The 20745-nt window shown below is 39.9% G+C and overlaps 2 protein-coding genes and 1 long non-coding RNA gene across 3 annotated transcripts in view; all 3 read right to left on the minus strand.

The window, feature by feature from the left end:
* The window catches only part of LOC134198141 (multiple epidermal growth factor-like domains protein 10), a 24272-nt gene extending 10399 nt beyond the window's left edge, over positions 1-13873 (minus strand). The window contains exons 1-7 of the mRNA XM_062667479.1: positions 13848-13873; positions 6713-6859; positions 5781-5887; positions 5661-5717; positions 2391-2462; positions 2148-2304; positions 730-1023 (exon numbers count right to left, since the gene is read on the minus strand). Of these exons, the coding sequence (XP_062523463.1) occupies positions 730-1023; positions 2148-2304; positions 2391-2462; positions 5661-5717; positions 5781-5887; positions 6713-6827 (802 nt within the window). The 5' untranslated portion in view covers positions 6828-6859; positions 13848-13873. The remainder of the gene's footprint in view (positions 1-729; positions 1024-2147; positions 2305-2390; positions 2463-5660; positions 5718-5780; positions 5888-6712; positions 6860-13847) is intronic.
* A 36-nt stretch (positions 13874-13909) lies between these two features.
* On the minus strand, positions 13910-18667 carry LOC134198273 (multiple epidermal growth factor-like domains protein 11). The gene is made up of 7 exons (XM_062667637.1): positions 18138-18667; positions 17225-17438; positions 16912-17013; positions 15648-15811; positions 14785-14859; positions 13980-13990; positions 13910-13917 (listed from the first exon to the last, which is right to left on the minus strand). Exons 1-7 carry the CDS (start codon positions 18299-18301, stop codon positions 13910-13912), a joined length of 738 nt encoding a protein of 245 aa, XP_062523621.1. The 5' UTR covers positions 18302-18667.
* A 213-nt stretch (positions 18668-18880) lies between these two features.
* Positions 18881-20718, minus strand: LOC134176631 (uncharacterized). Its single transcript, XR_009969308.1, has 3 exons — positions 20508-20718; positions 19911-19998; positions 18881-18956 (listed from the first exon to the last, which is right to left on the minus strand). It is a non-coding gene; the product is annotated as an uncharacterized LOC134176631 (long non-coding RNA).
* Between the last annotated feature and the right edge of the window lie 27 nt (positions 20719-20745).

Here is a 20745-nt window from a genome sequence, read left to right on the forward strand (position 1 = left end):
TTGTCAACTTCTCAGTCTGTTTCCTGGCAATGTTGCCATCACCAGGACAACTGATATTAATAAAAAGACAAATGTTTGTCTTCTTAATTCTGAAACAGATGTCAATTGGCACCGATCTTCCCATTAGTAGGGATGGTTACATCCCACATCTTAGTGATGACGTCCGTCTCCACAAGCCTATCACGATGATGCCGGTACCACCTGCTCTTCACTGGAATCCAAAAATGACGACAATGGTGTCGTTATGCCCTTCCATAATGGGCATGTAGGGTCTTTACCCCATCTAGGCGCCCACCAACCCGGCTGGTAAGCCCAGCAAGGTACATGTTTCTGTGTAGTCCAAACGGTTATCAATAAATAGCCAATACGATTAGATTTCAGGCATAGTGGTGACCGCGAACTCGTATAGAGCACGCCTAGTGGATATCAATGACAACCAGAAAGCAATGAATGTCATCGTCAACGGACCGTTTGCTAAACCACAGAAACTCCGCAACGGATGAAACGAGTCATGGTCTCATAAACAAAGGTAGAGAAACATGGGAAAGAAAGACAGGCATATTTCAGAATTTACTGTCGTTACTGGCGTTTGAACCCCAAACCATCGAGTGGTAGTCATTGTCGCTACCACAAATTTGTAGCCATTGATTTGTGTAATGTACTAAGAGATGCATCTCTCTAATACAGTAACCTAGCGATGCATTCTTTCTATTTAATATCTGCACTTACATCCACACTGGTGTCCATACATTCCACTCAAACATTGTTGACCACAATTAGTTCCATTCCATCCTTGATCACACCGGCATCGACCACTGACGGTATCACAAACTCCATTCACACACTTGCACGTCTGCTTGCAATCCAGCCCCCAAGTTCCAGTCGGACAATTTCGATCGCAATCGTGACCATAGAAACCGGGTTTACACTTGCACGATCCATCGACCGGATTGCACATACTGTTTGCTTTGTGGCAAGTGCAAGTATATTGACAATTATCACCAAACTTTCCACTCACGCATGCTGTAAGACAAAAAATTTTAGAAAGAGATTAAAGACGTTGAGAATGAGTGAATCTTTAGATAATGTTATGCAACCATCTAGAAAACACGATTTTTACCTCAAACTCCATGTTCCTAATAAAATGATTATTTCATCACAAAGACAAGTTTGCCATTAGAAACGACAGAGAGCGTTCACTAGGTAAAAATGGGACACCAGAGCTGCATGAGGAATGAAAGGGCTTGGTCACCCTCAACTTAGAGGGACTGGAAGACGGGCGCTTTAAGTGTTACGTAATTGTCAGATTATTTGATTATAGTTTATGTGCAGTGTGTAGTGCTGACTAGATACTTTCAAACTCAAACCCCCAACTCAAATTACGCTTCACCGCTCCTGTAAATATATATAAAAGGCCGTTTGAAACAATTTTTGATAACAGAAAAATAGATAAATTAGAAAACGTGTTTGTATGATTGTAAAAAAGGCTAGTTTTTGTCATTTTTTCTGCACACAGGTACAGTACGCAGGACTTTTCCACTGGGCTTACTCTGTTTAAAAGTGCATAAAACTATTGAAATTTGTCGCATAAGATGATGCAACTACATGTATAGAGACAATATGTTCACACAGTTACATTACATACAGTTACATGATGTAGGAAATATATCTAGATATATATCCCGAGAATTGCGTGAAACGAGTATATGCGAGATTGAGCATAAGCACCACCACACTCTTTATTATACGGGCGAACTAAAGTGTAAATGCCTAAAACTTGAACTGTGCTTTTCTCATATGTATAAAGATAATAGTAAGCTTTAAATAGTTGCCATCATGTGGATGTCGTATCTTAATGAGATTGCTGTCCTCGTATTTTCTTTTAATTTCCATATATGTAGCCGAAGATGATGATCTCTACCTGCTGCAGGGGGTTTGTACAAACCCCTCAAACTCTCTCTGCGTACGGGCATGGATTGTTCCACAAAGGAAGTAGGTATGTATAGCAAAATAATTGCTAAACCACTAAATAATTTAATAACTTAAACATACAAACATCCCTTTTCTGTAGGGGAATGTCCAAATGTTTATTGAAAAGTCAAAAATTCTAGTCAAGCGTAAACAAACTATTTTCACACAAAGCTTACGCTCGCTGCATAGTTTTCCTGTATACCCGGGTGTGCATTGACAGCTTCCGTCATCCTGATCACAAGTACCCAAGTTCTGACATGAACACGTGTGCCGACAAGATGGTCCCCACTTTCCCAGTGGACAAGTATTGTTGCATCTCGCTCCAAAATATCCCTGTCGATGAAAGTATAAAAACAAGAACAACAGAGAGATCAGTAAACCTATAAAAGTGCATACTTATAAGTGACATTAGCTAATACATTTTGACATATACAAACTCCATTTTTCACATCGCAGACTTGAGTGTTGACATACGTAGAGCAGTTGCAAATCTAAAAGAAAAGTTTGCTCAGTTCAAAATTCAATCTCTATACACCAAATAATATTATAAGATAACGCAATGCATTATACAGTACAATTATAATACAATCATTATCATGCCATACAAATCGTTTGTCTCTACAAATTTATGGAAGTAGCGTCTAGACCGACGGACCGGTTTAGACAATCCACTTTCACCAGACGCTTAATAAAACCAACTTCTGTTTTTTTAAATATAGGCGATTAAAAAATAATCATTAATATAGTTTTACTGATTGCAGCACTTGTACGTCTATCTAGTAACGTGCGCTACATCCTACGCTCTTATTAATTATATAAAAGTGCAGTTATTTGGTCATGAACAACGCTTATTGATTTAGAGCGTTACACCACAAAACATATACATTTGACTTTATAGACAGCTGCTAAATTCGATATCCATTTAACTCTAATACTACTGTTTAACATACCGAATCTATTTGTTTGTTTGTTTGCTGTTTATTTACAGAGAGAACGATGGAGACTGTAAGTCTGATCTTTCATCTCATGCTGCGGCTATCCGCATGAATCGCTTTACTTTGGTAAATAAACAATAAATAACAAACAAACAAACAGAATTTGTAGTTAATTAACGATAGTATCACAGTAAGAGATGCGCAGCAAGTATAGCAGCTGTTATGCTCAAACATTAGAGCCAAAAGATTAAAAGCGAAGTCGCAGCCTCTATTTAGTCAATCGATATTTAAACAACTTTAATTAATAGACTTTCGAAACAGTCAACGAGTTATACTTAAGCTGTCGTCCCATTCGTAATTCGGAGGGCCAGATTTCTAACTGGACGTCAGGTCACTAATCCGCGCAGTGCTGAATGCATGTGCCTTACGGAAATAGTAAACAGGGGTCATTGTTCGAACGGTTCAAACGAATGTCGAAACAGTGGTGAAAAAGATGGGCCAGTTGAATCAGTTTTTGTATATATTGGGAAGGAAGCAATGAATTCATTTGAGCTTGTATGCAGACAGAGGTGCAGTTACAGTCAAACAGGTGAGACCAGCCGTATTTGCAGACTGCAAATTATTTAGATTGAAAATCTGAAAGGCGGTACTTTAACAGTACCGGAAGACTAAAGGCTGTATGATTTACACTCAGCTCGTAACGCAATATAACGCTTTCTCTGAGTTTTGGGTGTGTCACAAAAATCAATCTGCGACGCTAGCGATTGAATATGAAAGTAGACGCTTTGGCCAGTACTCACTTATGACAGACAACTGCATAACTCTATGTATCATTGGTTTTTCAAGTGCATTTGAATTTAGTTTTTTAAGGCTCAACTTGAAGAAAATTCTAAAGACCTCGTTTTAGGCACTACAGCACCTTAAATATTTTAGTGTAACATGGCCGGTACTTCAGCACGCAACAGACATACGTCTCAGCTTACCAATAACCGAGATCGAAAAGACGTCGTAAAGTGATGGAGGTTTGCTACGAAACTGGAGGTTGCTACGAAACTGGACTTTGCAATCATGACGACCACTCTTTATGGTGACGCGTATAAAAGAGATTTCCAATAAAAGTATCTTTACTTTCTTCGTCATATAGAACAAGCACAACAATTTGCTACCATTTGCTAGACTGCCACAATTGTGGTAAATGTGTCTGTTCCTATAGACTCAAAAGTCCGAGATCTGACATGCAGTAAAGAACGGAGACACCTCACGACTTTAGGCGGATCATAACATTGGCGTTACCTAAGGCAGGGTCGATAGCATTCAGTGTCAAAAACAGTCTACGGAACAACAACGTAGTCTATCTTTCAAAAGTACCCGGATAATGCCAAATTGCAATAGATCAGCGAAAACTATCGGTTGTCTTGATTTTATAGCTGTTGTCAAATGTGAATGCTCACGCTGGATTACTTACATTGCCATGGCAAGATTTCACGACAAGAACCCCTCTAGGTGTTCGACGTTGTCTTCCCGACGTAAGAACGTTTAGCTACAGATGTAATAGAGTAAATGTGCTTGTACAACGTTGTGCAACTTGTCAAAGTGCTTGTACAACGTTTACTGACTGAAATACACTGAGCAATGAGTACGGCTACGCATCTGGCAAAGCTCAAAAGCCTAAGTCCCGCCTACTACGCCATCAGCCCCGCATGCTGTGTCACAAGGGCTGACCCAAGTCGACGAAACTTGTATTTCATGCAACCGATAGACACCCTCACAAGCAACGGTTTGGTGCTGCTCTTGTAAAGTGAAAAGAAAATTATCAATGAAATAGCATGAGGAAAACAAATTGCCTTCTAGCGGTGGAGGTAAATGCACAGGAGGTTCAAAAGTTGACCCCGGACCAGATTGGCGCTAAACCATCTAGACATAAATCGTCTTGTCTAGACACTAAACGACAATAAATCGCCTCCAAAAGAATCAACGCACACCTGAAAGCCTGAAGATTTATACACAAGCGCCCGTACTTCGTAGTGAATTTACTTACTGTGAATGTACTTAAGTGAGGCGCCATGGCGGTGACAGCATCAAAGCGCGTCTACTTCAGTCCCTCTCCTACGAAAACTCGTTCTCAGTTGCATCCTACCTATCGTTGAATTCATGCTCCAAACCTTTTTTTGACTACACGTTGCGACAATGGAGAAGTAAAAGGTCTGGTGACTAAACAGATTATCAGTAAAGTAGTTGACATATTAAGCACCCGAATACGGGACATTGTAACACAACGAGATGCAGATAATCCGGGTCTTGTTTTGAAAGATAACGCGCGAGATGGTTCCGTAGACTGACAGTAAATGCATCTAAACAAGGGATGTACTTGCAGCCAGCGTTGAAAGCCAAGTAGCTAATCTGGTACACTAAAATTCAGGAATTATGAGCCAAGTAAAGCTAGAAGTTTTGCTAAAAGAGAATGCTTGAAAAGCTATTGCCACAGAAGACGCATAACGAGACGACGTTTCCTCTGCTTGTGTGTGACGGAAGCTTTGCATGACGTTATGTACGGGACACTGACCGTATGCGAGGAGATCAATGTAAATGTTATTTAAATGGCATGTTATGTTACGTTACGTTACATTATGTATATCGTCGTACGTTGATAATACGTTACGTTACGTGCTCAGTGTGAATCAACCTTAATCATGTATTAATCTAAATATATCCTTCAACTCAATAGTTCTATTATAAAGGGCCTGATCATCTAACCTCGACACAATCCAGACCAAATGTACCAGACGAACATTGCGTATCACATTTCTGTCCCTTTACACAGCATCGTTGACACCACTAACTTTATCATCATTCTATCATATTCTCGTCACTCACTTTATATCCGAAATCGCATGTGCACGTACCATCCATAGGATCACAGTTACCATGAGCACAGCTACAGGAATGGAGACAATTGGCACCCCATTTTCCTTCAGGACAAGCTTAAGACAAAATAAATAGAAAAGTTAGTACAACACATCGAGAATTGGAGTTCAAAATAACAACGCTCAATTTGTCAGTTGACATAAAACCAATAAAGTAAAATCAAATATAAACAAAAATGTAATCAAATTTGGTGTAATATGTAAACAAGTTTTTTTCGAATATTACTAATGAACCCTTGTCTGTCCAACATCTGTTTATAGAACATAATTACAGTTATACAGACCATCGCAACTCTCTGCACGTGACTATACCCAAAATTGAATGCCCACGAAATTATTAAGAAAATAATATAAACTTATGTTTACTGAAAAGTTTCTGTTCTAAACAAAGGGACGAACTCCTCCTATTTTGATTTATTTCTAATGGTAGAATTCTGAAGCTTGAATTGCGCGCTACTTTTACCACTAAACAAAGACGTTAGAGCAGCTCAACAACTGACTCTTGTTAATACGATTTTGCCATTAACTGAAAGGAACTTAGACATGCTTTAGTCATAATCTACTTAAAATAACAATTTCTTTCAATTTTTTTAAAAAGGAAAACCACTATGACGTCATAGATTGGAATATTTGTCATATTCGTCCAAAAGAAAAATACAAACAAAACGCAAAAAATTGAAAGATTAAGTGAATAATGTTTGGAAAACTAACACTTGTAAAAATATACTAACTTCTGTACACTGTATCCAAAATTTCCAAATGTTTGACTTCTGGTTTTAAACTGTTGTGGTCAAAATGATGCATGCGTTGAGATATTTAGTTTAAATAAATGCAATACGCTCTGAATGTAAGTAACTGTAATAGATTGAAATGAGTAATTACTGGTATTGCAGAAGGTTCCTGTCAAGCCGACGGGGCAAGTACATGCGCCTGTGACGTGATCACACTTGGCTAGGTTATGGCAGAGACAGTTGCTTTTGCAGTCTTGGCCGTACATTCCAGAGCTGCATTTCTGGTCGCATCGTTTTCCTAGAAAACGAAGATGTGAGTAGTATAAGTAATGTGTGCACTCACTCACACACACACACACACACACACACACACACACACACACACACACACACACACACACACACACACACACACACACACACACACACACACACAACGCACACACAACGCACACACAAATACAAAGCACAAATTTGCTACGCAAGCACGCATGCACACATTCAAACTATACTGCCATCTATAACTATAAGTTACGCCAACCAGTGTCAAACCTAACTGACAAAAATAATCTATGGTTAAATACTGAATATATACGCAAAACGTAAAGATATCGTAAAGAGACTAAACAAATAATAAAATAGGATATGTAGCAATAGTCCACTAAATGAATACATCAACATATATACATACAAACGGTAAAAATGCAAACAGTGATTCAACTGACCGACAATGTCACGTACAGATAGAAAGAAGACTGAACGAAAAATAACACACAGAAAGAGAGACAGTCAGACAAGCAGACAAACAAAGAAGCAAAGATGTAGATAAAGAGACAGAAACACAAACAAAAAACCGACACACCGAGACGCCGAAAAGAGACAGACAGACAGACAAACAGACAGACAGAAAAACAAACAAACAAACGGACACACAGACAGAACGAAAAGAGACAGACAGACAAACAGACGGACGAACGGACGGACGGACGGACGGACAGACAGACAGACAGACAGTCAGACAGACTGACATTGTTGTAGCATGTCTTCCTTTTCCTTGCTGGAACCATTTAGAATGTAATAGTGCTGAAATTTTAAATATATATATATATATATATATATATATATATATATATATATATATATATATTGACAGACCGACCGACAGAAAGACAGAGAGACTCACGGACGGACGGACGGACAGACAGACAGAGAGACAGACAGACAGACAAACAGACAGAAAAGACAAACAGGCAGATAGACAGACAGTCCACGCAAAAACAACCCGCTTTCATCTCCAATAATTAGTGTTGTAACAATTGGACCCTCTTTGGGTTCTTTAGCAGTTAGAAATCGTAATGTTTAGTTCTCAGTTGGTTCTGTAGTTGATATCTGTAGTCTCTAAGTGATTCTGTATCATTTGACTCGTAGTTACATATTGTATGTTGCTAGATTTATGTTTCAAATATATTTACTGGACAGACAGACAGATAGACAGACCCCGGATGTTACGTGGCAGCGGCAGTTGTTTTGTTTCTCGCTAGTTTGAGTGTACCTACAAGCTATTTGCCATTACAATATGGCTGATGACAAAGAAAACTGTCCGTTTCCGTCGTGTCATGTGTCTGGAAAACTGCAGCGTCTTCTCTGTCATGTTCGTCAAACTCATGACTCAGATGACGTCCCTGCAGAGTTTGTCTCTCGTCTGAACCTACATCGCTGTCAAGACTGTCGGCAGTGGTTTCTAAAGCTGAATCAACATTCTAACCAGTGTAGGAAATCAGCAAGGTCTTCTCTAACCTCAAAGTCTTCACAACGGCCGTCGGGAGATTCGAATCCCCACCCCCGCCCCCCAGGTGCGGAAGCCTCCGAAGGTGCCGAAAGCAATTCGGTTGTGACGCCCGCTGTCGTGAATGCAAGAAGTCACTGTCCCATCGTCTCATCTCAGGTTCCTCCAAGTGTACACGAACCATGCACTGTGCCTTCACAGGCGTGGCAGTTTATACGGGACCTTTCCGTGGAAACAATTCTTCGGGCATCGCCACCACGAACAATCAATACTATCAAATCAGGTTCAAAAGCCTTGTTTCAGGAATGCTGCCTATATGTTATGCGCCAAATAAGAGACAATCCTTTGGATGAGTCACCTTGGAAACTGTTCTTTTTGCTTCCAAGAATGCTGCTGTCTCCCCTCTCTAGAGGTGGAAGAGCTAGTTCGAAACAAGTGAAGTCTCTTTACCATCAGTTCCTAAATTTTGAATGGGGCAGTTTGGCTAAGTTTAATGAGTCTCAGCCATCTAAGACAACCGTAGACAATCGATTAGAGACACGAAAAGCAGCTTTGAGGCTAATAAGGTGTGGAGAGCTTTCTCGAGCATCTAGAGTTCTCATGAGCTCAGGCCTGGCTCCTCCAACATCTCAAACAGTCAAGAAGCTTTCTGATAAACACCCGAAGAGCAAGAAAGAGATTTCTCAGAGAAAATGTACCAGTGACCAGATATCTTTGAGTAGGAGTCAACTCTTCAAAGCAATTCAAAGTTCTCCAAACGGATCAGGTACAGGGCCGTCAGGTTGGCGGTACGAACATTTCCGTGTCCTACTTGAGAATGAAGAGCTAGCTGATTGCCTTTATTTTGCTTGCTCTTGTATCGCTCAGGGAAACTTACCTGATCCAGTGACATCACTTTTGTCATCATCACGTCTCATCGCTTTACCAAAACCTAATGGGGATGTAAGGCCAATTGCAATAGGCGAAACCCTGCGGCGTCTCACTGCCAAAGCAATGTGCATGCAGAAAAGAAGTGATTTTGCCAACTTTTTCCATCCCCTACAGCATGGTGTGGCTACTGACGGGGGTTTAGAGATGCTTGTGCACCATGTACAACTGCTTTTGGAGGAAGACTGTGATAGGATCTTTGTGAAGACAGATGTCAAGAATGCCTTCAACTCTGTACACAGACAGCATCTGCTAGAGCAAGTGTCCTCAAGACACCCTGACATTTTACATCATGTCTCTCAAATGTATTCTAAACCTAGTTCTCTACTTTTTCAGCAAGGGGGTTCTCCAGTCATCATCCAGTCCGAGGAAGGGATTCATCAGGGTGATCCCCTGGGCCCCGCACTTTTCTCGACAGCAATACATCCAATCTTGAGTGATCTGCAGAATTCAAACCCCTCTATCAGAGTTTTGGCTTACCTTGATGATGTCTTCATGGTTGGTTTGCCCCAAGATGTCCTATCTGCTTTAGATGAACTACGACCTGCATTTGAAGCCATTGGCCTTTCAATTGCCAATCATAAATGCAAGATCTATTCTGGTTTAGACTCACCATGCCTGTCAAGTAACACAGCCTCGTCTATCCCAGTCACATCTGATGGCACAGTGATTCTTGGGACCCCAATAGGCAGGGATGATTTCATTTTTGCTTCTTGTGATGACACTGCTAAATCAGGCAGCCAGCTATGTGATAAGCTAGTAGATCTAGGGGATGTTCAGAGTGCGATGTTGTTGCTGCGATATTGCCATGTACCTCGACTCAACCATCTTGCTCGAACAGTGTCGCCTGCATTATTACTTCCAGCGGCCAGAATCCACGACTCACTAACCAGGAAGACATTCACTCTTTTGGTGGGCTACGAAAATATTGGAGATAAACCTTGGGCTCAGGCTTCCCTGCCAATCAGAGTAGGTGGATTTGGCATGACACCACTAGTATCGCTCTCTCAATGTGCGTTTGTCTCATCGTGGGCCCACAGCATCAAAGAGTTGCCAAACTATTTTTCAAGTCTGAATCAAATTCTTGATAATGTTGTCCACGGTGACCACGGTGATCCCCAGAGAGGTTCTATAGCTCAAGCTCTTCGTGAGGCAGTGCCTTCTGACAAACAACTGGAAGATATGCTACGGAATAAAAGTAAACTACAAAGAAAACTGACACAGGATTTAGCCAGCACTGCCATCACTGACATGATTATGATAAGCTCATGCGATAGAGAGGCAGCAAGACTTCGGTCTTTGCAAGGCAAAGGGGCAGGGGCATGGATAAATACGATACCAACTTCGCAGAAGCTCGCACTAGAATCCCGCGATTTTCGCTTGGCGGCCTGCATGAGGTTGGGATTGTCTATGCCCTTCAAAGGATATATCCAAAGATGTGATTGCGGTGTCTCCCTTGATGGATCTGGCTATCATTTCTTGACATGTAAATGGGGTGGTGGGCCTGTCTGGTCCCACGAGTCCGTAGCTGCAGTGTGGGCAGATTGTTTGAGAGATCTCCATATACACCACCGACGGGAACCTAGAAACAGGTACTCAAACTCAAATGACCGCCCGGATATCTCTGTTTTTGACTGTGGCTCTGGGTCTAATGTGGACCTGGACATCTCACTGGCGCACCCATGGAGCTCCGAAATCGTCAGCAGTGCAGCACACACAGATGGAGCTGCAGCACTAAAGAGAGAAGAGAAGAAGCTGACCAAATATTACAAACAACTCCTTCCTGGGGGAGAATCGTTCACCATTGTCCCTTTAGTCCTGGAGCATTTTGGAAGATGGGGCAAGGAATCAGAATGTTATCTACAACAATTATCCCTCAGATCTACAGACGACTTGGGAAGACTGAACAGGGCGGAGTTTTTGCTGCAGTGGAGACAACGCATTTCAGTTCAGTTGCAAAAATGCAATGCGAAAGTTATCTATCGCAAGGTAGAGGGGGTGCTGAGAAGTGGCAAATAAGAAGTGTTATCTGTAATAATAGAGAAGAAACGTGGACCAATACGGTCCATATATCATATATGTTTTTTTAAGTGTAGTTTATGCAGAGAACAAAACTTTCAAATATTTTACTTTAGACGTGGCTGTACTAGCTCCTCTAGCCTGTAATAGTTTCGATGTTTGAAATTATACTACAATGGATAGACAGACAGACAGACAGACAGACAGACAGACAGACAAACAGATAGAAAGACATACTTTATGTCTAACAAGGACTTTATGTCCTTATAATCTTATAGAACTTGAAATCTGTATGGACTCGTAACTAGCTCTATTTGCTATTGTACCATAGTTCATGTTTGAAAATAGACTACCATTGACAGACAAACAGACAGACAGACAGAACGACAGAGAGACAGACAGACGAAAAGATAAACAGACTGACTAAGGACAAACAGAAAACAAACAGAGAGACCGAACGACCAAAACTCACAGACAGTTAAACGAACAAACACAGAGACAAACGAAATAACAGACGGAAAGACAGACAAACTAACAGAAAGAGAGACAGCCAAACAAGCAGACAGAGAGACAGAGAAACTAACAGACAGAGAAAGAGGAGAACTAACAGGCATAAAGACAGACCGACAGAGAGATAGGCAAACTAACAGAGAGAGAGAGAGAGAGCAATTGTAGGACAGACTCCAATAGATCCTAATTCGATAAACAATATCGAAGAAAGACATTACAGTATCGATTTTACGTAAATTAGTTCAATTCTTGCGTGTTAGTGTTGATGTAGAGTAGAGGTTGTATTTGTGTCTACATAGCGTATGGTAGTTTGCTTAGCAACTGTCTTGATGGTTCTAGATCATATTCTGTATCTACGTTGAAGATTTATTTCAAATATATGAGAGAGAGAGAGAGAGAGAGAGAGAGAGGAGAGAGAGAGAGAGAGAGAGAGAGAGAGAGAGAGAGAGAGAGAGAGAGAGAGATACTAACAGACAAAGAGACGGGCAAACTAACAGAGAGAAAGACGGGCAAGCTAACAGACATGAAGACAGAAAAACTAACAGACAGAAAGACAGACGGACAGAGAGAGAGACAAACTAACAGACAGAAAGACAGACAAACTAACAGAGAAAGATCGACAGAGAGACAGACAAAATAACAGAGAAAGACCGACACAGAGACAGACAAAATAACAGACAGATACAGACAAAATAACAGACAGGGAGACAGTCAAACTAACAGACAAAATACAGACCGACACAGGGACAGACAAACTAACGGACAGAGAGAAAGAAAAACTCACAGAAAGAGAGACAGACAAACTAATAGAGAGAGAGAAAGAGAAAGAGAGAGAGAGAGAGAGAGAGAGAGAGAGAGAAACTAACAGACAGATAGACAGACCGACAGAAAGACAGACAAACTTATAAACAGAGAGACAGACAAACTAAAAACGAACAGACTAATCGATAAACAAACCATCAAGCAAACAAATTTTATTGGAAATGGGAGTGCCAGTGTGCTTTGTAAGGTTGTTGTCGGTGTGGTATGAGAAGCAAACCATGCATGTCAAGTGGAAAACCCAGTTGTCAGACAAGTTTACTGACGGTAACGGTGTCCGACAGGGAAGTGTTCTTTTTCCGTCCTTCTTTGATATTTATACTGAGGATTTACTAGTAAGGCTAAAGAATTGTGAATATGGTGCTGGGCTGGGTCCTGCATTTGTTGGCTGTCTGGCTAATGCTGATGATGTACCTTTGATTTCCCCTACTGTGAATGGGACACAGAGAATGAATGACATATGTACGTCATTTGAAACTAAGAATTCAACAGCAAGAAAGCTTTGTTACTTTGTTCGTCAGGAATCGGAGGATCTAATTTTTTATCTCCAGTTGGCAATTGATGGTTGCATTCTACCATTCAAATCAATCATATCGCATTTAGGCGTGAGTATGGATTTATTTCTACAAGCTCGACATATGGTGGAGGCCAGAATTAGAAAATTCTTTGAAGCGGTAAATACCGTTCTGAGACAAATCGATGATGTATTTAGATCTGACAAAGTATGGTTAAAAATTGTGACATGAAACTTTTTCCGGTACTGGCATTTGGTTCTCATCTTTGAGATTATGATAGATCTGCTGTATCATGCATAGTTAATCAAGCATTTCAAATGGGCCTCAGACGCGGGCTTGGGATGAGGAAATATAAATCCATTTATGATAAGCTGAAGGATAATTTCAAAAAAGCTATGACAACAGCTAAAGACATGAGGCTTAAATATTTACGTAGAGCAGGACAGTCGGTTATCTATCTGGTGAGAGGTTTATTTACATGAGCTGTAGTTAAAATGTTGCATGTAGTAATGATGTAGATATATTGTAGTCTGTGCTGTCTGTTGTAACTGGTATATTTTGTAGTCTGTTAGCTGTACGTCTTATGTCTTAGTTGTTTTTATGTTTGTCCCAAGAGGGAACTATACCGTTTTAGGTGCGACATAAATATATCATATCATTTCAAAACGAGACAAATATATGAACAAACAAACCCGACTACAAACACTCACCTATGTATCCCAACTTACAATTGCAATCACATGCGAACGGATCACACGTTCCATGTAAACACTTACACAACTGTAAAGCAACAACCAAAGACAATAACAAATGACAGTATGCCACTCAGTAAGACGTCTTACCTGGTTGCAACCTAGTCCGCAGTGAATCGAGTCACACGTCGTCAAACAGTGTTGATCTATATATCCAGGTCGGCAAGAACATTTTCCGGTAATGTGGTGACACGAACCTCTCTCGTTACAGTTGCAAAGTACCAGACAGTCTTTACCAAAAAATCCTCTGCGAACAAACGAAAAAGAGAAAATGTGTAAAAGCAAACAAAGAAACAAAGACACAAACAAACGAACAAGCAAACTAAAAAACAAAAAATGCAGAAACCAAACAAACAAACAGAGAAACATAAATGTGTACAAACAAACAAACAGATAAACAAAAATTTGTACAGGCCAACAAACAAACAAATATTCATAAATGTGTGTAAGCAAATAGACGAACTAATAATTGAAAATATGTACAAACAGCAAACAAACAGAGAGACAAATATGTACACAAACAAACAGACAGAAAAAATAAGTACAAGCAAATAAACAAACTGATAAACAGAAATATGTACAAGCCAACAAACAAAGAGACAAAAAAAACTAAAAAAAAATTGTACAAACAGGAAATAAAAAAAATAAAGAAAAACATGCACAAACAAATAAACCAAGAAACAAACAAATTGATAAGCTAAAATGTGTAAAAACAGATAAACAGAAATGTGTACAAACAAACAAACAAACAAACTGATAAGCAAAAATTTTTAATAACCAAACAAAAGAACAGATAAATAGAAATGTTTTCAAACAAACAAACAAAAATGGAAGAAGACATAAATAGAACATTTTGCCAAATAGAATAACAGTTTAATTAATGCAGGCGACTCACTCTGAACAAGGATTGTTGCAGTTCTGCCCGGCGTAGCCTACGTCACATGTACACTTGCCCGTCAAAGGATCGCATCTAGAGACAATCAAATTTCGTTATTAGCACAATTTAGTCTCGCCTAGCCAGACCCCCTTCCGCGAGTCATACTTCCGGGCGAAAATGGCAGATGATTTGATCATGTTTTCTTGCGCCAAAACCAAACTATCTGCCTTTATAAATTATTTATTCAATATGTAATCATAGACTTGGACAATTGCAAAGCATTGTTTAGATGTACGTTAGATAAGAGAGAGACAGACAGGTGTAGATCCATTACCACAACATTACAAAACAATTTTCGAAGCACTAACAAAAAAACACACCCATACACGCACTCACGTCTGCCCGCGCGCGCGTGCACACACACACACACACACACACACACACACACAAACACACACCACTAGGAAAAGACAAGACAAAATACGAACTAACACATAAGGCAGACACACAAACAAGTAGATCTAGAGTCAGATAGATAAAGTCAGAAAACGGAAAAATATGAAAGCAGACAAAGTAGTAAACAGAAATAGACAGCAAACATGCAAACAAGCAAACAAAACCAAACAAATAAGCAAACAAAAACAAACAAAAAACAAGCTAGACAAACACGCAGACAGACAACTTTACGCAAAGACCTACAACAAACAAAGAAAAACTAAAAATAACAATACAAACAAATCCTTTAGCACCCAACAAACAAGTTACTGTATAGCCAAAAAGAAAAGTAAAACATATTAAGTTACGTAACGACAAGCGAACAAATAGATGTGCTGGCAAACACACATCATATCTGGCAGACTAAGCAACAGACAGCATCTTACGTTCCATTGACACAAGTACAATTGTTGGCACATTGTGGTCCCCAAGTGTTTTCGTACTTTCCGACGCCACACCGCTGGACACAACGCTCACCACCATATCCGGCGAAACAAGCACACTGTCCGGTAAACGGGTTACAGGCTGAAGTTTTGGTTGGACAATTGCACTAAAATGGATCGTAAACAGTTAGTGAAACTTCAAAGAAAGACGACGTGTACGAGCAAGTGCGTGTGCGTGTGCGTGTGTCTTTGTGTGTGTGTGTGTGTGTGTGTGTGTGTGTGTGTGTGTGTGTGTGTGTGTGTGTGTGTATGTGTGTGTGTGTGTGTGTGTGTGTGTGTGTGTGTGTGTGTGTGAGTGTGTGTGTGTGTGTGTGTGTGTGTGTGTGTGTGTGTGTGTTGTGTGTGTGTGCGTGTGTGTGTGTGTGTGTGTGTGTGTGTGTGTGTGTGTGTGTGCGTGCGTGCGTGTGCGTGTGTGTGTGTGTGTGTACGTGTGAGTGTGTCTTTTGCGTGTGTAAATGTGTGTATTTGTTTGTTTGCTTGTGTGGCTATTTATTTGTTTGTTCGTATATGTATTTGATGGTTGTTTGTTTGTTTGTTTGTGTGTCTTTTTGTTGTTTTTATGCGTGTACGTGTGTGTATCTATTTGCTTGTTCGTGTCTATTTTTTTTTGTGTGTGTATGTATTAGTTTGTATGTTAGTTTGTTTGTTAGATGTTTTTGTTTTTGTGTATTAATTTGTTTGTTCGTCTATGTGGGCATGTTTGTTTATGTGCGTGTGTGTGTGTGTGTGTGTGTGTGTGTGTGTGTGTGTGTGTGTGTGTGTGTGTGTGTGTGTGTGTGTTTGATAGTTCTTTGTTTGCATGTGAGCGCATTTATTTGTTTGTTTGAGTGTGCATTCGTTTTTTTGTTTGTTTGTGTATGCAGTTTTGTTTCTTTATTTGCGTGTTTTTGCGAGTTTGTATCATTATATATTTGTTTGCTTGCTCGTTTACGAGTGCATTTGTTTTTTGTGTGCGTGTGTCTTTCGTTGTTTGTTTAATTGTTTGTGTATTTGTTTGTTTCTTTGTTTGTTGTAAACGTGTGTGCATTTGTGTGTTTGTTTTTGTTAGTTTGTTTGTTTGTTTGGTTTGTTTGTGTATATTTGTTTGTTTGCTTGTTTGTGCGTGTGCGTATTTCTCTGTTTATTTATCTGTTTGTTTGCTTGTGAGTATTTGTTGTGCAAGAGAAATATGCAAATAAGCAGAGGACTTTGCTACCACTAGACCAACCTTCTGACATCCAACTCCATAGTATCCAGGCGCACATAAAGAATCACAGAGCCTGCCTCTATAACCAGCCGCACACGTGCACGAACCATTAATGTGCGAGCACTGCAACACAGATACGCATTCAAAATTGTATAGTACCCAAACACCATTACCACAATTACCATAATATGTTAAATATCTATTTATGTGACGATCTGCATACCTCCAATACAACAATCTAATATATTAACAAATGCATTCCTCCAGTCCAATAAAAAGTATTTATCCAAATATGCATGCTACAATACGTTATTGCCAAATATTTTCCACCCACCAAAGCTCCGTTCTTGCATTGGCAAGTATCTTTGCAGTCTCTTCCATATCGTCCATCCGGACATTGATACTCACATGCGGCGCCAAAGTATCCGTGATAGCATGTGCAGCAACCAATACGAGCATTGCATCCACTGGAAGTCGTTGGGTGACACTTGGGCTTGCCATAGACCCACACAGCTGCTCGCTTAAATATCAAATTATCGGAAGTCATGCTGCAACAGAAACAAGCAAAATTGACGTGCTGAATGCTTAGAGTTGGATGTAAAAAAGTAAATAAAATAAGAAATAAACACTTTATTACGCAATAAAAAAATATATAGAAATAAATAAAATAAAATTAATAAAATTAAAAACTTTAAAATAGATTAATAAAATAAAATTAGAAATAAAACAAAAAATTGTAAATAAGAGTTAAACTATAAAATTCAATTTAAATTAGAAATAAAATAATTTAATAAAATTTAAAAAATAATGAAATTTAAAAATATATTGAAAATAAATAAACATTCAAATGTAAAATTTAAAATAAATTAAATATTTTAAATAATACTTAAACAAAAATATACAATTTAATGTCGATAATAAACTTTAACAAAATTAATAAAATTTAAAATCTATTAATAATAAATAAAATTAAACAAAACATAAAAATTAAAATTTTGAATAAAAATTAAACAATAAAATACAATTTAAATGTACAATAAACAAAAATTAAAAAATTTTTAAAAACATTTAAATGTATAATAAATTAATATATAACAATTTAAGACAAAATAATAAATAATAAATATTAAACAATAAAAAAAAAATTAAACAATTAAAAATTAAAAATACGTAATGCAGTAAAACAAACTTACAAATCAAAAGTTATAATCCAAAAACTGAGATTGTGATTAAATAATGCAGCTCACCGTCCGGCTGTTAAGGACTTTCGATTACAGCCATTATAGATACCGACGCCTTCAGCTGCCTCAGTTTTACCACAACTGCTCTCCATCACGTTGCTGAACATTCTGAACTGAGACACTGCGTTGGATCTAGTAAATTGAAACACAACAAGGAGGTTCGCATCCATTTAAGCGTACGCAACGTTTGTGTGTGTGTGTGTGTGTGTGTGTGTGTGTGTGTGTGTGTGTGTGTGTGTGTGTGTGTGTGTGTGTGTGTTTGTGAGCGTCTGTGTGTTGGTGTATGTGCTTGTGCATACGTGTGTGTGACTGCGTGCTTGCGTGCATAATAAGTTTGCAAAATATTTGTGTGTATACAGGTGTTTCCTTTTGTCACTCTTGTGCGTGTATGCATGCAAGCGTGTTTCAATTACTCGGAATCGCATCTATCTGATAACTGGAGTCTCATTCCATTGCTTGGTGTAGTAGAATGTCCTTCAATAGACCAGCAGAGTGAGCTGTCGTCATTTAACACTATGACTCCATCAGATCTCCAATTGAATCTGCTCAACAAGAACAGAGATACAAAATCAAGAGCAAGAACCACAAATCAGACTATGCAAGCGTCATTATCAATTGTCATAAACAACAAACAAGCAAACGCAAACCTACACGTACAATACATACTAAAATGAAGAGGAAAGTTACACAAAAAACGATAGTTCTCATTGATATCATAAATGGAAATATATTATGTAATGTACTTTGCAGCTGCATTGCAGGTCTTGATCATCACACGTGTTCTCGAAGTCGGTACGTCGTCGTCAAGACCAAGACAACGATATTCTAGATCAGATAAAATATTATTAATATTAACAATTAAAATATCTCTATATTGTATTTTCTAAATTATAATATACTAGTACTACCCGTCCTATGGACGGTGGCAATCTGAGCGGTGGCAATCGTTGTACGCTACTTCTGCAAGAAGACGCACCTTCCGTGACACACGCACGCACGCACGCACGCACGCACGCACGCACGCACGCACGCACGCAAAAGCAGCCCGGTGAGCCGGCGCATTTTGCACTCTGGATGGCGTGTACAGTGGCTGCATGGCGAGCGCACGTCACACCCGCATAGTCTGTTAGTTAATTGACCGAGCAAACAAACTCCGGCTCATTTCATTCTAGAACGTCGACCGTTCGTCTTGAACGGCTGAAATCGACTGGGCCGTCGCGTTTCACGAGATCGGAGACCGGCGTCGTGTCGATCGGCGCATTACAGACATCCATCCAGACAGGCGAAAGCGTGGGTTGGCGTATGATAGTATCCACCTAAACGGTATGATCTATTCGTGGAGAATGACGCCACTTCCGCGAAGAAGACGCAACTTCCGTACACACATGCACGGACGGACGCACGCACGCAAAAGCAGCCCCATTTACTCCGACTGCAGCGGGGGCAGCGTGCACTCTACCATTTGTGTACAGATTTCAGGCCGCCAAAGTCTCGTCTCGGGCCGTCGGAGGCGGTCGAGGCGAAACCCGACGCGACCGTTCGTCTCCGACTCACGATCTCGACCGGCCCGCCGCGTTTCGCAACGATCTGAGACCGGTGTCGTGTCGAACGGCGGGTTACAGACACACATACATGTGGACAAACGGAAGTGGGCGTTCCCGAGCGTTCGCGTATTATAGTATAGAATGTATATATTTGTCTGCCCTTTATCTGTCTGTTTTGTTACGACATGTAGACGTTCCAATATACTACGAGAGTAGATAGGATTACTTGTCCCACCTGAAAGTTGGAATGTTCCATCGGCTCTGTACGTGAAGCGATACCAGTCTTCAGTGCAACCGTCCCAAGCGACAAGTTCTCTATCCAACTGTAACAAAAATGCTCAAGAGAACAAATGGCCAGTTTTTCACACACACACACACACACACACACACACACACACACACACACACACACACACACACACACACACACACACACACACACACACACACACACACGCACACGCACAGATAAGTTACCAAAATTCGAAAATATATTGAATTCCTATTACAAAAATTGGAATTAATTTTTAGAATATTTACTAATAGTCTAACGTATTGATCCCTCAAATGCGTTACCATGAGAACCTCATTCCATCACTAGAGTTGTCTAATGTCAATAGAAATACGCGTGTGTGTGTGTGTGTGTGTGTGTGTGTGTGTGTGTGTGTGCATGTGTGTGTGTGTGTGTGTGTGTGTGTGTGTGTGTGTGTGTGTGTGTGTGTGTGTGTGTGTGTGTGTGTGTGTCCACTAGCTTATACGTGTTGACGTATAAAATTAATCAATCTATTTAACTACTCTAGCACAATTATCCACATCGATTTGCTAGTCTTACTGCAACATTGCCGGTGAAATTCAAATTAGGGCGAATGCACTTCTCCCCCATTTGCAGCTTAATCGCTCCCGTACGAACCGCATTAGCAAGCGGCGCTCCGATCCTGACCAGCGAGTGGCAACGGTGGTACTGCTCGTTGTTCAGAACAATAGGGTTCGTTCCAAAGTTTGTACAGTAAGCAAGTGGCGCTGACACCAACTTCAAGTGAAATGGATCTCTATAAGCAAACAAAGTTAAT

This window comes from Corticium candelabrum, chromosome 2 (genome assembly GCF_963422355.1).
Source record: "Corticium candelabrum chromosome 2, ooCorCand1.1, whole genome shotgun sequence".
Lineage (NCBI taxonomy): Eukaryota > Metazoa > Porifera > Homoscleromorpha > Homosclerophorida > Plakinidae > Corticium > Corticium candelabrum.

Coding starts and splice junctions, on each gene's coding strand:
- LOC134198273 (XM_062667637.1), bottom strand. CDS start 18,301: ATGGATGCGAACCTCCTTGTTGTGTTTCAATTTACTAGATCCAACGCA. Junction 17,439..18,137: donor AAGTCCTTAACAGCCGGACG/GTGAGCTGCATT, acceptor TTTCTGTTGCAG/CATGACTTCCGATAATTTGA. Junction 15,812..16,911: donor ATGGAGTTGGATGTCAGAAG/GTTGGTCTAGTG, acceptor GATCCATTTTAG/TGCAATTGTCCAACCAAAAC.